The following is a 20616-nucleotide window of genomic DNA, read 5'->3' as shown; positions in this document are numbered from 1 at the left end:
CCCCCTTCCTTTTCCGTCTCACGCGCACCATCGCTTGTGCATGCGCATTAGGTACAAAGCCTCGCTCTTTGTCCCCATCTGTCGTTCGCACGAACTCAAGTCTTTGGCATTCGGTAGCCAATAGAATCTAAGAAATGGCGGAAAAACGATTCCGCCTCTGGAGATAAACCTTGATTGGCAGGTCAGATAACCAATCAGGAAAGCCACTTCGTACCCCTTGGGAGGCACCGAGCTCCGTCGTCTCGTTTCCGGCGGTCGCGCGCTCTTTTCTCGGGACGGTAGAGGCCGTGTAGCGTCGCCGTTACTCTGAGGAGAGGACTGTGTGTAGAGGGTGAGTTTTGGGACGGCTTGGTTGTTGTTCGGGAGGGAAGTGAGGTTTCTTGCAACAATCCGTGAAGGAAGAGGTGAGGGCGATGTTAGGTTTAGAGAGAGGGTGGAGGTTCAAAGGCCCCTTGAGGCCTTGTCTCCGCTGCCACACGGTTTCAGACCACCCGCGGGGCCCAGCTCTCTCTCAGCTCTGCTCGCTCAAGGCTTTAACTGTAGCCCTTTCTTTCCCGCCCCGTTTCTTTGTGCGACTCATTGCCCAATCTTAGTCGTGTTAGTAAGTTCTCGGCCTCTGAGCCGCCCTGGGCCCGAGGGTGTGGGGTCTATTATGCGAGAGCCCTGAAGTCGCGGTTGGAGGAGGAGGCGCTTTGTCGGACGCTCCTCCTCCCCGCGAGGCCATTAAATCGGAAAGGGCAAGTGGGGCCCCTCGAGCCATGTTTCTTTGTGAAAATTCTTACCTGGGAAGTTCCTTTCCTAATGGAGACTTCATGGCTTTCGTACTTAGGTTTTTGTGTGCCTATTTTTCGGTCTTGGTGCTTAGTTCGTCATGCCATTTATAGCATCGTTTTTCTAAGTGAAACTTTAATTTATAGCTTTCCTGTCGATTATTTTCTACTTTGAGAAAGTCTAATCGTAAGCTGACACCTTGCTTTGTTTTTAACAGAAGTCGAGGTTAGGACTGGGAGGCACTTTGCTGTCTTCAATCGAAGTTGAGGTAGGTGTAGGATTATTAGATACAGTGTGGAGATCTCAACTAAGAATTTACCATAGACAACCAATTATTTTTCTATACATGTTGCATGGTATTTACACTAATCCTTTTTAACCTGGAAGTAAAATTTAACTCGAGTTGTGTATTTTATTTGGTAAATCTGGCAACTCTAGTAGGGGGACAGTAAATAAGTTAATATTGTATGCATGTCCAACTTCATTGTTATTAAATGAAAGGTCCTAAGACACTCTTAGGATAAAAGGACCTTACCCTGCATGCATTTTATACCTTTCAGGCTGACCATCCGGGGTGCCTGCCATCTCATTCTGGTAGATTTGCACCAGATATATTACCAGCATTTTCCTCTTAATTATTTGGCCCTGTTCCTAAAAATTGAGGGAACATTTATTTGGATTTCAGATGTGTGATTAATGTTTGGTCTTGTACCTAAATTCTTGTGTATTTCTGTCATGCTCAGTAGCTAAAGTTTTTCTAAACCATCAGTACAAATTTTCTCTTAAAAGTTCTTCATCAGGCTTAGACTTAGAGATGGATAAGAGACAGAAACCCTTGCTGCTGATCTTTATACTTTGTTCTTTTTTCGGAATCCCAGTAGTTAGAGGGTAGTGAGTTTATTACTTGGTACTTTGTGGGTACTGCACAATATAGTATTTAAGATGTTTCACACAGTATTAATCTTAGGGAGTGAATGCCTGCTTTGGGGAAGAATACATGAAGGGAAAGTTTGTAAAGACTAGAGTTGTGGGAACATTTATTCAGAAACACAAAAATAGGATGGTTGCTGTTTTCAGGAACTATTGCTAGCTTTGTTCCTTGTATGAGAGGTGGTGCTCTGTGTACCTATCTCATTTGGGCCTGTGAGGTAGATAACTTTCCCATCATGCCAGGTGGGGAAACAGGCTGAAAGTAAAGGTGGCAGAGCCAGTGACTTTGGAGTGTAAACTGAAATCAAGTTATATGTGTAGCATAGTGATGAATAAGAGTTTTAAAGTTCAACAGTTCAAGATTTTGCTCCATCACATTCTTGTGAAATTGGATGGATTTCCTTATCAGGAATAATAGCTGTAAGCATTAAATGAGATAATGTAGTCGTAGCACAGTACCTGACTTTTAATGATCAAATATCTGGGGTTATTCTCTTAACTTCCAGGTTATACTTTCTAAAACCAAAATAACAACCACCACCACAAATAATAATAACAACCTTACTTGGATTAATCTTAAATAATTTAGAACATCTTGACATTTGGCACCTAGTGATTTATCCTCTGGGAGATAGGTAATTTCTATTAGGTTGTGATAAAATGTTGTACATATAGGGTTATGAATGTTTAAAATTTGCAGGGATCTCTACATAAAGATTTCTGTTAACATATAAATATGTATTGTGGATTCCTGAATATGATATAAGCTACTGAGACATGGGCCATTGACTCCTAAATTAAAGGCTGGAGGGGGAAAAAAAAAGGTTCCTTGGATTCTAACCTGAAGAACTAGTGGGAGAAATGACTGTAAAATTAACCCAAGTTTCTGCCCTTGGTCACTTTGGGGCTAGGGGAAGGGGGGGTATTTAATATCTGGGGCTCAAATAGGAAAAGATTTGATTCTAATGCCACTTTAACACATTCCCAAATGTTTCTGGTATGAACTTTAAATTTTCTAAGTTTTAATTTCCTACCTTTTTTTGTGGGGGTGGGGTATTGGGGATTGAACCCAGGAACACTTAACCACTAAGCTACATCCCCAGCCATTTTTACTTTTTAAGACAGCATCTTGCTAAGTTGCTCAGGGCCTTGCTAAATTGCTGAGGCTGGCTTTGAACTTGGGATCCCCCTGCAGATACAGATGGATGATCTTTTTTGTTGTTCTAGGAATTGCATCTAGGGGTGCTTTACCACCGACTTACATCCCCAGCCCTTTTTAAAAATTTGAGACAACATCTCACTAAGTTGCTTAGGGTCTCACAAAGTTGTTGAGGCTGGCCTCAAACTTGAAATCTTCCTGCCACAGCCTGCCCAGCTGCTGGGATTACAGGCATGCACCACCACTCCCAGTTTCTGTCTTTTTGTGGGGGGATTACCAGGGATTGAACTCAGGGGCACTCAACCACTGAGCCACATCTCCAGCCCTATTTTGTATTTTATTTAGAGACAGGGTTTTTGCTACAGCTGGCTTTGAACTTGCCATCCTCCTGCCTCAGCCTCCCAAGTCTCAGATGTGCACCGCAGCACTCAGCCCATCTTATTTTTAAAAACAAGATTTCCTCTTTTTTCCCCCTTTGTGAAGCTAGGAATTGAATTTTGAATTTCCCAGAGCCTTTCATATACTAGGCAAGTGTTCCACCACTAAGCTACATTTCAAGTTTTGCTTTCCTTACATTAAAAAAGGTGCCCCATTTACTGTGAAGCTACTACACTTGTTCATGGTGTTTAAAATTAACCTTTTTGAAAAACAGGGCTGCACTATGCTGTACTACTGACAAGGTGGCACTTGCCTGCGAACCTAACTATTCCCCATCTGCTTGGGAGGCTGAGACAGGAAGATCACAAGTTTGAATTTACCTGTGAAATTTAGTGAGAACCTTTCTCAAAAAATTAAAAAGACTGGAGATGTAGGTCAGTAGTAGAGTGCCTCTGGGTTTACTTCCCAGTATCAAAAAATAAATAAATAAATAAGTTATCCTAAGAAAATAATTAAACAGAAAGCTAGAAACAATAACATTTGCTGCAGCGTTGTAATAAGAAAAAGCTGCCAGGCCTGGTGGCACACACCTGTAATAAGCTTCTTGGGAGGTTGAGACATGAGGATCAAAAGTTTGACGGGCTGGGGTTGTGGCTCAGAGGTAGAGTGTTCACCTAGCATGCATGAGGCACTGGGTTCCATCCTCAGCACCACATAAAATACAGATATTGTGTCCACCTATAACTAAAAAATAAATATTTAAAAAAAAGTTTGAGGCAGTCTGGGTGACTTAGACACTGCCTCAAATTAAAAAAAAAAAATGAGGATGTGCTCAGTGGTAAAGGGCCCCTTGGTTTAATCCAAAGTGCTACAAGGCAAAGCCCGGGCTGGGGTAGTAGTAGGGAATAGTTTAGTAAATTAGCATCTGTTCAGATTGACTTTTTAGCTGTTTGAAATTATGTTGACACTTCAGAAATAAGGAAAAGCTGAACATATAATGTTGCATTATGATTTCAGTTATTGAAATAATGATGTATGACTTGGAAGGTGAATTTAAAAAAAATGGAAATTGCAGGAGGAATATTTAGTTCTGGATGTGCCTCAAAATAGATCTATGAATATTGATTACAATGATGTAAATAATGAACAACCTAAGTGTTGAGTGTAGTGGGGGTTTGGTTGATAGCTGAATACTGTGTCCATTAACAATGTAAAAGACTTAATGACTTGGGTTGAGACACATCTGTAATCTCAGTGATTGGGAGTCTGAGGCAGGAGGATTGCAAAAAAGCCAGCCTGGGCAACTTAGACATGTCTCACCTGTCTCAAAAGAATTTGTGTAGTTTAGTGGTAAAGTGCCCCTGAATTCAGTCTCTAGTACTGAGGGAAAAAAGATTTATGACAGAAAATCTGTTCATGATGCATCATGAAGAAAAATTATAGTTTTTTTTTTTATATTACGCAGTTTAAAATATTAGAAGAGTATTCTAAACTGTTAACAATGACTATGGTGGTAGGTCTGTGGATTTTAGTTTTATGTTTATTTGTAAGTTCTATTTCTTCATAAAACCATTGCACTCCAGTCCTCGTCTTCAAACTTTTTAATGCTGTGAAACATTTTATTGTATAGATGTAATTTTGTGTGGGGGTGAGGAGTCCTAGAAATTGAACCCAGAGGGACTCTACCACTGAGCCACCCAATAGCCCTTTTTATTTTATTTTGAGATAGGATCTTACTAACCTGCTGAGGCTGGCCTTGGACTAGATCCTCCTGCTTCAACATCCTGAGTTGTGGAATTACAGGCATGTGCCACCACACTTGATGTATCATAATTTAACATAAACCATTCTTCTAATTTTGGATATTTAAGTTATTTTGATTGTTATAGTACCATGAAAAATATTTATTATTTGGTACTTGGGATTGAACCAAGGGCTTTAAGCATGCTAGGCAAGTATTCTACCACTGAGCCATACCCCCAGCCCTTCTTCTTTTTATTTTATTTTATTATTTTTTATTTTTTTTTAAATATTTATTTTTTTAGTTATAGTTGGACACAATACCTTTATTTCACTTATTTATTTTTATGTGGTGCTGAGGATCGAACCCAGGTCTCACACGTGCAAGGCGATTGCTCTACTGTTGAGCCATGACCCCAGCCCTTTTGGGTACCAGGGATTGAACCACTGAGCCACACCTCCAGCCCTATTTTGAATTTTATTTAGAGTCAGGGTCTCACTGAGTTGCTAGTGCCTTGCTTTCCCCCCCCCCCCCAAGGCTGGTTTTGAACTCATGATCCTTCTGCCTTTGTCTTCTGAGCTGCTGGGATTACAGGTGTGCACCACTGTGCCTGCCTTCTTCTATTATGTTTTGAGACAGGTTGATCTCAAACTTGAGATCTCCTTGTGCCAGTATCTCTAGTCGCCATGATTTTACACATGCACCACTGCTTCCTGCTAGTTTTCTATATTCACGATATATTTTGTAATGAGTACCTTATTGTAATTTCGGATGCTTTGTAGGATTGAGAATCACAATATTAATCAATGATGAGAAAATTCAAGTCTGTCTTTAAGTGTGAACTGCTCTATTTAAAATTGAAGTCTGCCTCTTTTCACTGCCTGCTTTACCGGCTCCCTATTTTTTTTTTTTTCCCATAGTACCTACCTGTTAAATACTGTGTGATTTCCTTATTTATACCATTTTATTTCTCCCTTGAAAGTAAGCTTGGAAGACACAAATGTGTTGTTAACTGATCCATCCCAAGCATCTAGATTAGCACCTACCAAATAGTAAGCATTCAGTGAACATTTATTAAGTGAATTAGTAAAATGAAAAATTTTCAAGTACCTGAAAGTAAGGCACTAGTTTTTATTTTTGTTTACCTTCTGTTCCTTTCCTGCATTCATACATTAAATTAAGAAAAAAATTCGCCCTTAAGAGCAAACATTTTTCATGTTTATGATGTTTTTGTGATTTATTTTTTTCCATGCTGGGGATTGAACCTGGGGTTTTGTGCCCTCCAGTCAAGCATTGTACCATTGAGCTCCATGCCCAGCTCTGACCTTCATAATTTTTTTTTACTGTTTTGAAACATCCATTGTGTAGATATACCATAACAATATAAAAAACCTTTTTTAAATTGTTTTATTTAGTTGTTGATGAACCTTTGTTTCATTCATCCGTGGTGCTGAGAATTGAACCCAATGCCTCACCCATGCCAGGCAAGTGCTCTATCACTGCACCAAAACCCCAGCCTATTCCTCTAATTTTGGTATTTAAATTATTTTTATTTTGTTACCATGAAGATCATTAAAATCTTCTTAGGCTGAATTTCTAAGAGTAGTATTCCTGACTTGTAAAGAGTGGCACTGGAATATTACTCAGCCATAAAGAAGAATGAAATTATGACATTTGCAGGTAAATGGATGGAACTGGAGACTATCATGCTAAGTGAAACAAGCCAGTCCCCCAAAACCAAAGGCCAAATGTTCTCCCTGATATGCGGATGCTGAGTCAAAATAGGCAGGTGGGGAGGGAGGAGTGGAGGAGGTTCACTGAATTGGATAGGGGGAATGGGAGGAAGGGAGGGGACATGGAAATGGGAAAGACAGTAGAATGAATTGGACATAATTTTCCTATGTTCATATCTGAATACATGACCAGTGTAACTCCACAGCGTGTATAATCACAAAAATGGAAAGTTATACTCCATCTGTGTATGCTATATCAAAATACAAAAGTGTCGTCTGGCCATGGTGGCATGGCCTATAATCCTTGCAACTCTGGAGGCTGAGGCAAAAGGATGGCAGGTTCAAGGTCAGCCTCAGTTACTCAAGGGCCAGTCTTGGTGGCACATGCCTGTAAGCCTCAGCAACTTAGCAAGGCAGTAAATAAGTTAGCAAGACCCTGTCTCAAAATAAAAAAGTTCTGGGGATGTAGGTCAGTAGCTCAGTGGTAAAATGACCCTGGGCTCATTCCCCAGTTACCAATTAAAACAAACTAAAAAGGGCTGGGGTGTGGCTAAGTGGTAAAACAACCCAGGGTTTAATCCCCAGTATCAAAATGAGTATTGGACATCTTGATAGCTTTTGTTTCATCTATTGTCTTATGAAATAATTTTTGGATACAATATGATAATTTGGTTTGAGGTTCTCATGGGTTTTTTTTGTTTTATTTTTATACTAGGGATTAAACCTAGGAGTGTTTAACCACTGAGCCACATCCCCAGATTTTTTCATTTTTTATTTTGTGATGGAGTCTTGAAAGTTTCTTAGGGCCTTGTTATGTTGCTGAGGCTGACTTTGAATTTGGGATCCTGCCATCTCAGCCTCCCAAGGTGCTGGGATTACAGGACTTGGTCCAGCTTTTAAAAATTAATTAGTTTATTTATGTTTTTGCATGCCTGCCATGTTCTTACTTTTGGATGTGATATAAGGAAAAAATTCTTTCTGGTACCAGGGATTGAATCCAGGGGCAGTTGATCACTGAGCCACACCCCAAGCCCTTTTTATATTTTTTAGAGACAGAGTCTCGCCAAATTGCTTAAGACCTTGATAAATTGCTGAGGCTGACTTTGTACTCATGATCCTCCTGCTTCAGCCCCCTGAGTCACTTGGATTACAGGCATGCACCACCTCACCCGGTTTAGGAAAATTTTTGTATATAGCTATCATTTAAAACCAACAGTTATCGAGACTTTTGTCACATTTCCTTTATCTGAATAATAATAATAATTTTATAGATAGATAGATAAAACGTTAACAGTATAATATTCATGAAAAGGTCCTTTCCTGCATCTTCAGCTAAATTCTGATTGGGAGAACTTGTCTTAATTCATATTCTGGAGAAGTGTCCTTGGATGAGGAGGGTGATCCTCAGTTTTTTGACCTGGTCAATTAGAAAATTTTTAAAGAGTACCAAGTGGGTTCAGTCTGGGTTATACCAAGAATTTGTATTTTGTTTTATTTTTAACCTGTGATTTTTAAATGGCAAGATAATAGTAGTCATCTTTTTATATTTGCTTTTATTGCTTTGGTAGTTACTTATCTTTCCATTATGATGAATAGCTTTCCTTGAATGCTTACTGTATGCCAGATGAGTGTTTCAAATATTTGTTAGCCACCTTGAGATGGCCTTATAATATCAGAAGAAACAGATAAGAAGTAATTTACTAATACATAGGTGGTACACATTAGGACCATGATCCAAACCTAAGTATGTTTAACCCCACAACCCATACTTACCCACTACTGATTCTGCAGTGTCCTATGGGTTTAGGACCATGCTAGGTGCCAGGGAAGAACTAGACTTTGTCTTTTGTGATAACTAGAATCTGTTTCAGTCATTGTAATTGTCTGTGTGTGTGTGTGTGTTTGTGTTTGTTGCTGGGCAAGCACTCTACCACGGAGTTACATCCCTAGTCATAATCATTGTGATTTTTTAAAAAATTTTTTAGATATAAATGGACACAACACAATGCCTTTATTTTTATGTGGTGCTGAAGATCAAACCCGGGTCCTGCCCATGCTAGGCGAGCGCTATACCGCTGAGCCACAATCCCAGCCTGTGTTGTTGTTTTTTTTTAAAAAAATATTTAGCTGTCAATTAACCTTTATTTAACTTATTTACTTGTATGTGGTGCTAACCCTGTGCCTCACACATGCCAGGCAAATGCTCTACACTGAGCCACAACCCCAACCCCAATCATTGTTTTTAAATGTGCTTTAATACATGATAAGGAACCAGACATGGTGGCACACTCCTGTAATTCCAAGTGCTTGGGAGTCTGAGGCAGGAGGATGGCAAGTTCAAGACCAGTCTGGGCAATTTAGCAAGACTCTGTCTCAAAATAAAAATGAAGAATGGCAGGGATGTAGCCTCAGTAGTAGAGTACTTGTCTAGTATATATGAGACCCGGTGGTCAATACCCAGTACTGCCCCCCCAAAAAAACCCAAAATTATACATGCATGTGATGGGGCCAAGTTTTAAGGAGATTATTTGGGGGAGGTAGTTGGTTTCCTATTAATGTATAGAATAGAATTGGGAGGTCCCTTAAGTTATTTTAGTGCCAGTTATTTTCATTGAGTTCTGTTTGGCTGCTTTTCATATCTCTCTAAGTGCTGGGGATTAGATTTAATTTAGGGCCTCACAGTGTGTTTTTAGATTTTCAAATTGTACTTTTTTGCCATAGTGTTCCACATAACTAATTGTTTGGATTCAGTAAAAGCTAGAATATCAAAGGTAATTAAGACATGAAGGTCATCAGGATGGGATGGGCTGCATTTTCATCACTGAATGTATTTGATAAGTCTACTTTTTTTCTTTTTAGGGTGCAAAAATGCAGAGCAATAAAACCTTTAATTTGGAGAAACAGAACCATACTCCAAGGAAACATCATCAGCATCACCACCAGCAGCACCACCAGCAGCAACAGCAGCAGCCACCACCACCACCAATACCTGCAAATGGGCAACAGGCCAGCAGCCAAAGTGAGTAAATGCTAGGTGATGTTGTAGAAATATATTTCCTCTTGGGAGTGGGTTCTTGGTTTTAGATTAGTCTCCAGGGATTATTATAAGGGAAAGGCTTTGTGTCCTACTTTTTTCCAATAGATGTTTGTATATTGTACCTCAGCGTGGTTCTTAGGGATGGTCATCAGATGACTGATAGTTCAAGAGAATATAGGGCAAGTCTTTAAAGCTTATTGGAGAAATCTGGTACTGAGTATAATACTTTTTGCCCGGAGCCTACTCCAGGCCATTTTAAACGTGGATAACTCTTTGTATGTTTCCATTCACTCAGTAAACATGTGAGTACCTATTATATCCCTCTGATTAAGATTATAACCAGTCTTAACTCTTTTATTTCCAAAAATTCCTACAAAGAATATACCTTTTTTTTTTTTGGTAGTTCTGGGATTGAACCCCAGGGCTTTGTGCATGTGAGGCAAACACAACCAATTTCTTTTTTTTTCCATTGCCCTAACCTAAAAGAATAGGAACTATTAAGGTAATGAAGATTAGAAAGAGGTTAGGAAAATGACAATTATAGTTTAAATTTTTTAAGAATTTAGGAATATAGAGCAATTATTTTTTATAATTGTTATTGCAATTTAACACTGGGGCACAAGATATAGTCCTATCTCCAAGCTACAGTCCCAGCCCTGAGCAATTTTATAAATTTAAAAATTTAGCTATATGCAGTGGTGGTGCACGCCTGTAATCCCAGCTGCTCAGGAGGATCATGAGTTCAAAGCCAGCCTCAGCAACGGCAAGGTGCTGAGCAACTCAGTGAGCCTGTCTCTAAATAAAATACAAAATAGGGTTGGGGAAGTGGCTTGGTACTTGAGTGCCCCTGGGTTAAATCCCTAGTACAAAAAAAACAATCTAGTTGTGACATAGGACTCCTTAAACTGCTTAATTTTTTCTTGGGCCCGTACCTCTTGTGTGTGTGTGTGTGTGTGTGTGTGTGTATGTATCAGTGAAGCTTCATTAACTAGAGAGTGGATAGGTTGCTTTGGGAAATGATATTTGCTTTCTCTACAGCAATTGTTTTCCTAATCTAGCAGAAGTTACAGACAGCTCTTTGATAATGTGACTGTAAATCTTTCTCCCCGATCTTTTGAGTCACTGTGTGTCTTCTTACAGATGAAGGTTTGACTATTGACCTGAAGAATTTTAGGAAACCAGGAGAGAAGACCTTCACCCAACGTAGCCGTCTCTTTGTGGGTAATCTCCCTCCTGACATCACTGAGGAGGAAATGAGGAAACTATTTGAGAAATACGGGAAGGCAGGCGAAGTTTTCATTCATAAGGATAAAGGCTTTGGCTTTATCCGCTTGGTGAGCAACTGTGGGTTTTATGTGCTTTAAAGAGGAAGGGATGTTTGGGAATGATGGATATGGAACCATAAGTATGTAGTGGAAATGATTTTCAGACTGTTAGATGCTTATAAATTTTTTTATGTAGATTGTAAGGACGATATCGGCTCACTTTCCTAGGAAACAGACTAATTTATGTCCTTTAGAACTTTTTACAATTTAATTGGGAAATTTCAAACATTAAAATAAACAGAATAGCTAGGCTCAGTGGTACACACCCAGTGCCTCAGGAGGCTGAGGCAGGAGGGTGGTGAGTTCAAAGTCAGACTTAAGAAGGCCCTAAACAACTCAGTGAGACCCTTTCTCTAAATAAAATACAAAAAAGGGCTGGGGATGTGACTTGGTGTCCCTAAATTCAAGCCCTGGTACCTCCTCCCCCCCCCAAAAAAAAAAAAAACCTAGTAAACAGAATAGTATAATGAACATGCACTGCTGAACTTCAGTAATTATCACCTCATGTTAATTTTATTTTTATCTATGCCTTCCCCCATTTGCTGTCCAGTGAGTATAGTTTAGTATGTTGATTTTTTAAAAAATATTTTTTACTTGTTAATGCACCTTTATTTATTTATATGTGGTGCTGAGAACCAAACCCAGTGCCTCACACATGCTAGGCAAGTGCTCTACCACCGAGCTATATTTTTTAATATAAGATTTGTGTTCAACTAGACATTCTGTGGGGTGTTTTTTCTCCCCTTGGTCCTGGGGATTGAACCTGGGGTGCTCTACACTGAGCTTCATATTCAGTACTTTTTATTTTTTTATTTTGAGGCAACTTCTCCCTAAATTGCATAGCTGGCTTCAAACTTCAATTCCTTCTGCATCAGCCATCCCGAATAGCTGGGATTACTCTTGTTTGTCATCATGCCTGGCCAATTCTACATTTTTGTTGTTGATAGTGGGAATTGAATCCAGGGGTACTCTACCCTTTTATTTTTAATTTTGAGATTGGGTCTCGCTGAGTTGTTTAGAACCTCACTAAATGGCTAAGGCTGGTTTTGAACTTGTGACTGCCTCAGCCTCCCAAGTTGCTGGGATTACAGGCATGAAGCACCATGTCTGGCTAATGCCACCCATTTTTAGATGTATACCTATTTTTAAAATTCTTTTTGATTTGAGAAAATTGTATGCAGGAAAAATATTTCAAGATATCCACCTTTATAAGTTAGGAAAATAATATAACATCAAGATCACCGGATAGGGTGGTCAGAACTAGTTTTCATTCCTATCTGCCACTAAAGACTGTACAGGCAAGTCATTTTCTCTGAGTATCAAAATCACTCTTTAGTGATGCAAGGAGATGTGGGTGTCTCATTCAAGGTCTGTGGTTCTAAAAGATGCCTGTTGGAGGACATAATTATTTATGTTGCTACAGAAAATTAAAATATTTATAAATAGCTTAGATTTTAGGATGGTCTTTGGTTATGAATGATCTGACCTGTTTCTACTTGTATGAACTTGTAGAATTTCCAATTCCAATCAATTAGGGTAACTAAGGAGTTAACCTGAAAGACAGTATAATTCTAGTCCTCTCCATGTTTTTTTTTTTTTTTCCCCAAGTAGTAGGGATTGAATCCACAGACAAGCTCTAGCACTGAACTTCATCACTAGCCCTTTGTTCTGAGATAGGGTCTCACAAAGTTGCTGAGGTTGGCCTCAAACTTGAGGTTCTCCTGCCTCAGGTTCCTGTGTCACTGGGATTACTGGTGTGTGCCACAACATCCAGTATACCTATGTTTATTTATGTGCTTACTGCCAAGGTTTTGGGCTAATAATTTTGTTACTGAGATTTTCATTAGGTTATCAGTAGCTGCTCAGTCTTTGTTAAACTGAGTTACTCTAATTCTTTTCTTTTTAGGAAACACGAACTCTGGCGGAAATTGCCAAAGTAGAGCTGGACAATATGCCACTCCGTGGAAAACAGCTGCGTGTGCGCTTTGCTTGCCATAGTGCATCCCTTACTGTTCGAAACCTTCCTCAGTACGTGTCTAACGAACTGCTGGAAGAAGCTTTTTCTGTGTTTGGCCAGGTGGAGAGGGCTGTAGTCATTGTGGATGATCGAGGAAGACCCTCAGGAAAAGGCATTGTTGAGTTCTCAGGGAAGCCAGCTGCTCGGAAAGCTCTGGACAGATGCAGTGAAGGGTCTTTCCTGCTAACCACGTAAGTGAAGGGTTTTCAGAAATAGACCTTGGATTCCTAATTGTTTCTGGACTACGGAATTAACCTCTAGTAACCATGTCCCTATGTTCATTTAAAGACTTTTTTTTTTTTTGGTAACACTGGGGAATCAAACCCAGGGCCCTGCATGTAATAGACAGGTGCTTCAGTGCTGAACTAAGTGCCCCAGTCCCCATTCCCCACTTTTTAAAATTTGGTTTAGTTGTGGATGGACAGAGTACCTTTATTTTGTTTGTGTTTATGTGATGCTGAGGATCAAACCCAGTGCTTCTTCTACCACTGAGCCATAACCCCATCCCCCCCCATTTTTTTAAGAAAATTTATTTTGAGACAGGTTTTGGCTAAGTTGCCCAGACAGTCCTGAAAGTTTTGATCCTCCTTCCTCAGCCTCCTGATTAGTTGGGATTATAGGCATGTTTAAAACTTTTTTTGGTAGTTGTAGATGGACAGAATGCTTTTATTTGTGTTTATGTGGTGCTGAGGATTGAACCCAATGCCTCAGAGCACTTGCCTAGCATGTGTGAGGCAAGCGCTCTGCCACCGAGCTAAAATTCCAGGCCCCATTTAAAGACTAATTATTTCAGCTTTCTAGTAGAGTTTCTAGTCTTTTAGTTAGGTTGCCATTTAATCCTTATTAAGTTGTCTTCTACTGCGAAGTTTTAGAACTCTGAAAAGTTGTTTTGTACATGCAGTATTTCTTAGAATTTACCCCAGTTAATTTTCTTGGGTTTTGTAGATATTGGGTATTCAGGTTGTAGGTAAGTCCTGCATCTTGATGTACTTGCAATATATTTTGTGGGTATGTTCATAAGTCTGACACCTAACTCCATCCTATTAGTCCCAAGTTTTCCATAATGCCAATAAAAGAACTTAATTACCTGGATTATATGTAAAAACTCCTTCAGAATTCCTAATTCATTGTGCCAGTGGAGAGGCTGGGCAGATGCCTTGTGTATTATAGTTTTATTAACACTGACCTTCCTTTTACCCAGATTTCCTCGCCCTGTGACTGTGGAGCCAATGGACCAGTTAGATGATGAAGAAGGGCTTCCAGAGAAGCTGGTTATAAAGAACCAGCAATTTCACAAGTACGTGACCCTGATAGATTACCTATTAGGTATTTGTCCATGCTGTTTTTGCTTGTTTGTTTGTTTGTTTTTCATTTTGGTATTAGGGATTGAACCCAGGACTGCATAACCACTGGGCTACATCCCCAGCCCTTTTTTATTTAGAGACAGGGTCTCGCTAAGTTGCTGAGGCTGTCTTTAAATGTGCCACCCTCCTGACTCAGTCTCTGAAGTCACTGGGATTACTTACAGGTGTGTGCCACTGTGCCCAGCTATATTTGACTACTCTTTGTTTTTTTAGTTATCAGTGGTACTTTATTTTATTTATATGCTGAGCTGAGAATCAAACCCTCACACGTGCTAGGCAAGTTCTCTATCATTGAGCCATAATCCTAGCCCTGACTTTTTTTAAAAATATTTTTACTTGTAGATGGACACAATACCTTTATTTTATTTATTTATGTGGTGCTGAAGTGTGAACCCAATCCCTCACAAGTGCTAGACAAGTGCTCTGCTACTGAGCTATAACACCAGCCTGGTATTTGCCAATTCTTAAGGAAGCTTTTATTTTTATTTATTTATTTATTTGTACTGGGGATTGAACCAAGTAGCACATAACCGCTGAGCCACATCCCCAGCCCCCACACCCTTTCCTTTTTTTTTTTTTTTTTAAATTTTGAGACAGGCCTCAGTAAGTTGCTTATGCTGGTCTTGTGATCCTCTTGCCTCAGCCTACTAATTCACTGGGATGATAGATTTTTGCCGCCACTCCTCACTTTTTAAAAAATTTTTTTTATTAGTTGTTAGTGGACCTTTATAAATATTTATTTCCATGTGGTGTTGAAAATCGAACCCAGTGCCTCACACATTGCTAGGTAAGCGCTCTACCAGTGAGCCACAACCCCAGCCCACTCCTGACTCTTGAGGAAGCTTTTTTTTTTTAATATTTATTTTTTAGTTGTAGTTGGACACAAATACCTTTATTCTATTTATTTATTTTTATGTGGTGCTGAGGATCGAACCCAGGGCCTTGTACATGCTAGGCAAGCATTTTACCGCTGAGCCACAACCCCAGGCCCCTTGAGGAAGCTTTTAAAAGGATGCTTAAAAGAGTCAGGTCTTTGTTCTATGGTTTCACTGGCACTCAATAGGAATGTGATGCTTTAGATGGTGGAATCTTGAACAAAGTTAGTAATCTTGGAAGCTTGTCTTCAGGGAGCGAGAGCAGCCACCCAGATTTGCACAGCCTGGTTCCTTTGAGTATGAGTATGCCATGCGTTGGAAGGCACTCATTGAGATGGAGAAACAGCAGCAGGACCAGGTGGATCGCAACATCAAGGAGGCTCGTGAGAAGCTGGAAATGGAGATGGAGGCTGCTCGTCATGAGCACCAGGTCATGCTAATGAGGCAGGGTGAGTATAAGTCTTTCTTTTTTCTTTCTTTCTTTCTTTTTACTTATTTATTTTTATGTGGTGCTGAGGATTAAACCCAGTGCCTCACATGCTAGGCAAGCAAGTGCTCTATCACTGAGCCACAATCCCAGCCGAAGTCTGTAATTCTTAAAACTTAAAAACAAAATGCTTTTTTTCCAGGAGTTTCTTTGTGTCATTCAGTTGAGAAAGACCAAAATTTCTGACTTTTTGTGTTTGGGGGGGGGGGGGGTTGTTGAACTTAGGCTCACTCTACCACTGAGCTACATCTCCATCCCTGTTTATTTTTTGAGATAGATCTATGTTTCCCAGGCTGGCCTCAAACTTGTATTCCTGCCTTGGCCTCCTCAGTAGCTGGGATTATAGACATGTGCCACCAGTATGCTAAATCTTCACTTTTATTCCCTGAAACATGTTGATCTTGGTAGGCAAATGCTCTTGGAGATGTGACAGGATTATAGATTCTATGGGCAAGGACATGCTAGGTTTGACTTCATTTTGGAATCTGGATACGTCAAGTGACAGCTCAGATTAAGTTCCTCTTTAATTTCTACATCTTTTTTTTCTAGTACTGGAGATTGAATTTAGGGCTTTTCATGGGTCAAGAAAGTGCTCTACTACTAAGCTGCATCTCCAGCCCTTTTTGTTTTATTTTGAGATGGGGTCTTGCCGAGTTTCCCAAGCCAGCTTCAAAATTTTTGATCCTCTTGCCTCAACCTTTTATATAGCTGGGATTACCAGTGTACACATGCCCTGTGCTTTCTGGATCATTATTTATGGAAAATTATTGGGCATATATGAAGAGAATGACCAATACTATCAATTTGTTTCTAGATTTGATGAGGCGCCAAGAAGAACTTCGAAGAATGGAAGAGCTGCACAACCAAGAGGTGCAAAAAAGAAAGCAACTGGAGCTCAGGTAACTGCTTTTCTCAAACATCCCTACCACCCTACCACCCCCGCACACTTTTTTTTTGTAAATAGTTTCTTAGTTGTCAATGGACTTTATTTTATTTATTTATATGTGATGCTGAGAATCTAATGCAGTGCCTCACACAAGCTAGGCAAATGCTCTACCACTTAGCCAAAACCCCAACCCTCCTTTTTTAAAATGAGTTAACTCATTACTTCCTTACCAGTGTGCTATATCATACCTTTGTAAATGTATTAGCAAATGTCTCCTGGGTGCTTCTCTGGTTCTCCAGAAATGGGAGATGTTTAGCTGTCTATGGTTCTAGGAATTTCCTGGGGCCGTGATAAAGAGAGCAGCTAAGTGCTGTTCTCTAGATAATTCTGTGGATGTTGCCTTACTTCCTGATGGGCTATGATAGTTTCAGCAGACTGATCTGCTTGGCTCAGTCTCCTATTAAAATAATTTGCTCAAGTCCTGGAATGCTTGTATCTTAAAAACTTTGGTGACTCTATAGGCAGGAGGAGGAGCGTAGGCGCCGTGAGGAAGAAATGCGGCGGCAACAAGAAGAGATGATGCGGCGACAGCAGGAAGGATTCAAGGGGACCTTCCCTGATGCGGTATATGTCCCATGTACCCATGATACACCAGGCCAGTTGTGATATCATAAATCCACCATGAACTGTTCACTATGACTCCAAGTTATGACCAGTTTTTCTATGCTATGAAACTTATTCTAGAAAAAGAATTTATAGGAAAGAGGTAAGGTTTGAAGTGGAGCTTATCTTTTTCTCATGGGCAATTTGGGATGGAAAGCTGTTTAGACTTAGTGACTGTAAGATGAGACATTGCTATCCTTATAGTTGTACAAGTTGGTGTCCCAGAAGAAATTAAATATCCCCCCTTTTTAAATTTTTTAAATATCTTTGTTTATTTTTTATGTGGTGCTGAGGATTGAATCCAGGGCCTCATAAGTGCTAGGCGAGTGCTCTACTGGTGAGCCTCAACCCTAACCCTTCCCCCCCTTTTTTTGTGGTGCTGAGATTGAACCCAGGGCCTTGTGCATGCAAGGCAAGCACTCAACCAACTGAGCTATATCCCCAGCACCCTCCCCCTTATTTTCACCCCTCTTTCTGTTCCTCGTCTTGGTCTCATTGTTCTTGGGATGTGTTATCACATCCCTTAGTGAGTGATCATCAGTGGATGGTGGTAAAATGCACTACTGTCTTGAACTCTTAAGAATTTTTTTTTTTTTCAGAGAGAGCAAGAGATAAGGATGGGCCAGATGGCTATGGGAGGTAAGGAATTAAGGGGTTAATCAATGGATCTGATTTCCTTTTCCATTTTTGTTTGGTATCTGATGAAGTATGTAGCTTTTACTACCTACTGCAGATTTAAAAGTCTGACATTTATAGGAACAACATGTTCTTGGGGTTTGACATCTAGCCCAGAGGTCTTGTTAAATTATTTCCTTTGGTATAGGAAGAAACTGTCAATCTCTATTCCCTGTACTGATCACACAACTCTGCTTTAGGTGCTATGGGCATAAATAACAGAGGCGCCATGCCCCCTGCTCCTGTGCCAGCTGGTACCCCAGCTCCTCCAGGACCTGCCACTATGATGCCGGATGGAACTTTGGGCCTGGTAATAAACTATAGGGTTTTAGTAGTAATTTCCAAATGGTAGGAGGAAGAGGAAAAAGGGCTTTACCTTCATTGCCTCGGGACCTATCTCAGTTTTGTTATAGGTATCCATCAGTGTTTAAGACTACTGATAAACTTGAAATGTAACTTTAAATTTTTTTTTTGTAGTGCTGGGGATTGAACCCAGGTCCTTGTGCATGCAAGGCAGACACTCTGTCAAATGAGAATATTTTTTTAGTTATAGATGGACACAATACTATTTATTTATTTATTCATTCATTCATTCATTTATATGTGGTGCTGAGGATCAAACCCAGTGCCTCACATGTGGTAGGCAAATGCTCTACCACTGAGCTACAACCCCAGCCCCCATTTTAAAGGTTTTCTTTTTCTTTTTTGTGATGCTGGGTGTGGAACCCAGTGTCTTGCATGCTAGGCAAGCACTCTATCACTGAGCTACATTGCCAGCCCTAATGTCTTTATTTTTTAATCTTGAAAAAACTCAGTTATCAAACTTTATTTTTATATCAGAGTTAAGACAGCTGACCTCTGTCTGATTGGTCAGGCTGTTTAGTTGCTGTCTTGGGTGAACAGGTAGATTTTGGGAGCAAGTCAAATAAAGGGTATACATTATAATATGAAATAGATGTGAATCTTCCCAGCTACTCATACTGAGGCAAGAGGATTGGAAGTTCCAGACCAATCTGGGCAACTTAGTGACAGGAACCTATCTCAAAAAATGAAAAGGGCTGGGGATGTAGATCAGTGGTAAATCCTGGGTTTAATCCCCTGTACCACAAAAATTTAAAAAATGAATCTAAAGGTTTCATGGCTTATAGAGTTCAGAGCTTGTTTTGGTTCTGTTGTCATAATAGTGCCAAAACTGGATAGCCTCAAGGTTGCTGGAGATGGCCCTTATCTACATACCTACCTCAGGAAAAAGGACTTGGCTAGAACTTACCTAGCTTAGGAAGTTAGTATGTGCTATTGCTTGTTCAGTAATGAGGAATATGGATAAATTATAAAGGTATCATTTTAGGGTGGATCTCTAATTCAGACATCTTCTCAGGGTTGTCCACTGTAGTTCTAGATATCCTTGGTCACCCATAACCAGCATTAGGAGCCTTGAATAATTGAGCGGAAATGGCCTACAGTACAAAGGTTATAGATGGGTGGGAACCCCAGGACAATGGTTATATTGTAATGTGCTTTCTTTTTCTCTTTGAAGACCCCACCAACAACTGAACGCTTTGGCCAAGCTGCCACAATGGAAGGAATTGGGGCAATTGGTGGAACCCCTCCTGCATTCAACCGTGCCGCTCCTGGAGCTGAATTTGCTCCAAACAAACGTCGCCGATACTAATAAAGTTGCATTGTCTAGTTTCCCAAAACCCTTAAAAGAAGGGACCCTTTTTGGACTAGCCAGAATTCTACCCTGGAAAAGTGTTAGGGATTCTTCCCAATAGTTAGGTCTTCCCTGCCTGTACTACTCTAGGGAGTATGCTGGAGGCAGAGGGCAAGGGAGGGGTGGTATTTAACAAATCAGTTCTGTGTGGCATATTGTTTAATTGATTCTGTGTGGTGCATTCCTGAAATCTCAAATGTGATTGTTGAGGGCTGGTGAACCATAGCAAAATGGATCCAGTTAGAGCCCTATTAATCTTGATCATTCCGTTCTATTTTTTTTTTTTTTCATCATGTTTTATTTGCTTTCTTGTCCTTATACCCCTCAATCCCAGAGACACTGCCACATATACCACAAAAACAAAACATCCCCCAATGACCTTAGCCCCATTGCTCCATTCACTCCCAGGTGAGAATTCAGGCAAATGTCCACAGAGGTCACAGACAACATACATAACAGTTCTGTTATATCCCATATATTACCCTTTCATGTCCTAAGGAAGACATTTTCTCTTAGAACTTTTCATTTTAGTATATCTTTAAAAAAAATTCTTGTGTTAACTTGCCTCCATCTTTTTCATGGGTAAAGACAACCCAAGAATTGACCCTTCTGTGTCTATGATGTTGCTATTCACAGCTTTTCTTGATAGGCCTAGTACAATCTTGGGAACAGGGTTGCTGTATGCTGATGGTCTGACAGTAGCTCTTAGCCTTGCCTATCTTAGGTAGTTATGCTGTGCATTTTTTATTGGTGTACCATGTTTGATTTGTTCCTGATACCTTAAATTTGGAGTTTTCTGAGAAATGGAGCAGTAATGCAGCATCAACTTATTAAAATACATTTTAAGCCTTTTAATTTTCT

General features: G+C 40.0%; 1 protein-coding gene and 1 long non-coding RNA gene across 3 annotated transcripts in view; one reads left to right on the top strand and one right to left on the bottom strand.

The window, feature by feature from the left end:
* The window catches only part of LOC139703090 (uncharacterized), a 639290-nt gene that overhangs the window by 66912 nt on the left and 551762 nt on the right, over positions 1–20616 (bottom strand). The gene's annotated exons all lie outside the window — the stretch shown is intronic.
* On the top strand, positions 225–20610 carry Nono (non-POU domain containing octamer binding). Of its 2 annotated transcripts, XM_027935890.2 has the most exons (12): positions 230–331; positions 989–1039; positions 9572–9731; positions 10890–11083; positions 12981–13282; positions 14293–14388; positions 15583–15779; positions 16632–16716; positions 17225–17327; positions 17966–18005; positions 18242–18351; positions 19579–20610. In XM_027935890.2, exons 3-12 carry the CDS (start codon positions 9581–9583, stop codon positions 19711–19713), a joined length of 1413 nt encoding a protein of 470 aa, XP_027791691.1. In that variant the 5' UTR covers positions 230–331; positions 989–1039; positions 9572–9580; the 3' UTR covers positions 19714–20610. The 2 variants fall into 2 exon arrangements, with proteins under 2 accessions (XP_027791692.1, XP_027791691.1); XM_027935891.2 differs by lacking the exon at positions 989–1039 and having other exon boundaries at positions 225–331.

The sequence above is a fragment of the Marmota flaviventris genome, chromosome X, assembly GCF_047511675.1.
Source record: "Marmota flaviventris isolate mMarFla1 chromosome X, mMarFla1.hap1, whole genome shotgun sequence".
NCBI lineage: Eukaryota > Metazoa > Chordata > Mammalia > Rodentia > Sciuridae > Marmota > Marmota flaviventris.
Note: the sequence above shows the minus strand (reverse complement) of the source record. Positions and strands in the feature narration are given on the sequence as shown.

Excerpts from the sequence above, each read along its gene's own strand:
- Nono (XM_027935891.2), top strand. The coding sequence starts at position 9,581 with ATGCAGAGCAATAAAACCTTTAATTTGGAGAAACAGAACCATACTCCA. Across the intron at positions 18,006-18,241 it reads GGGCCAGATGGCTATGGGAG|GTGCTATGGGCATAAATAAC; the intron begins GTAAGGAATTAA and ends ACTCTGCTTTAG. Across the intron at positions 18,352-19,578 it reads CGGATGGAACTTTGGGCCTG|ACCCCACCAACAACTGAACG; the intron begins GTAATAAACTAT and ends TTCTCTTTGAAG.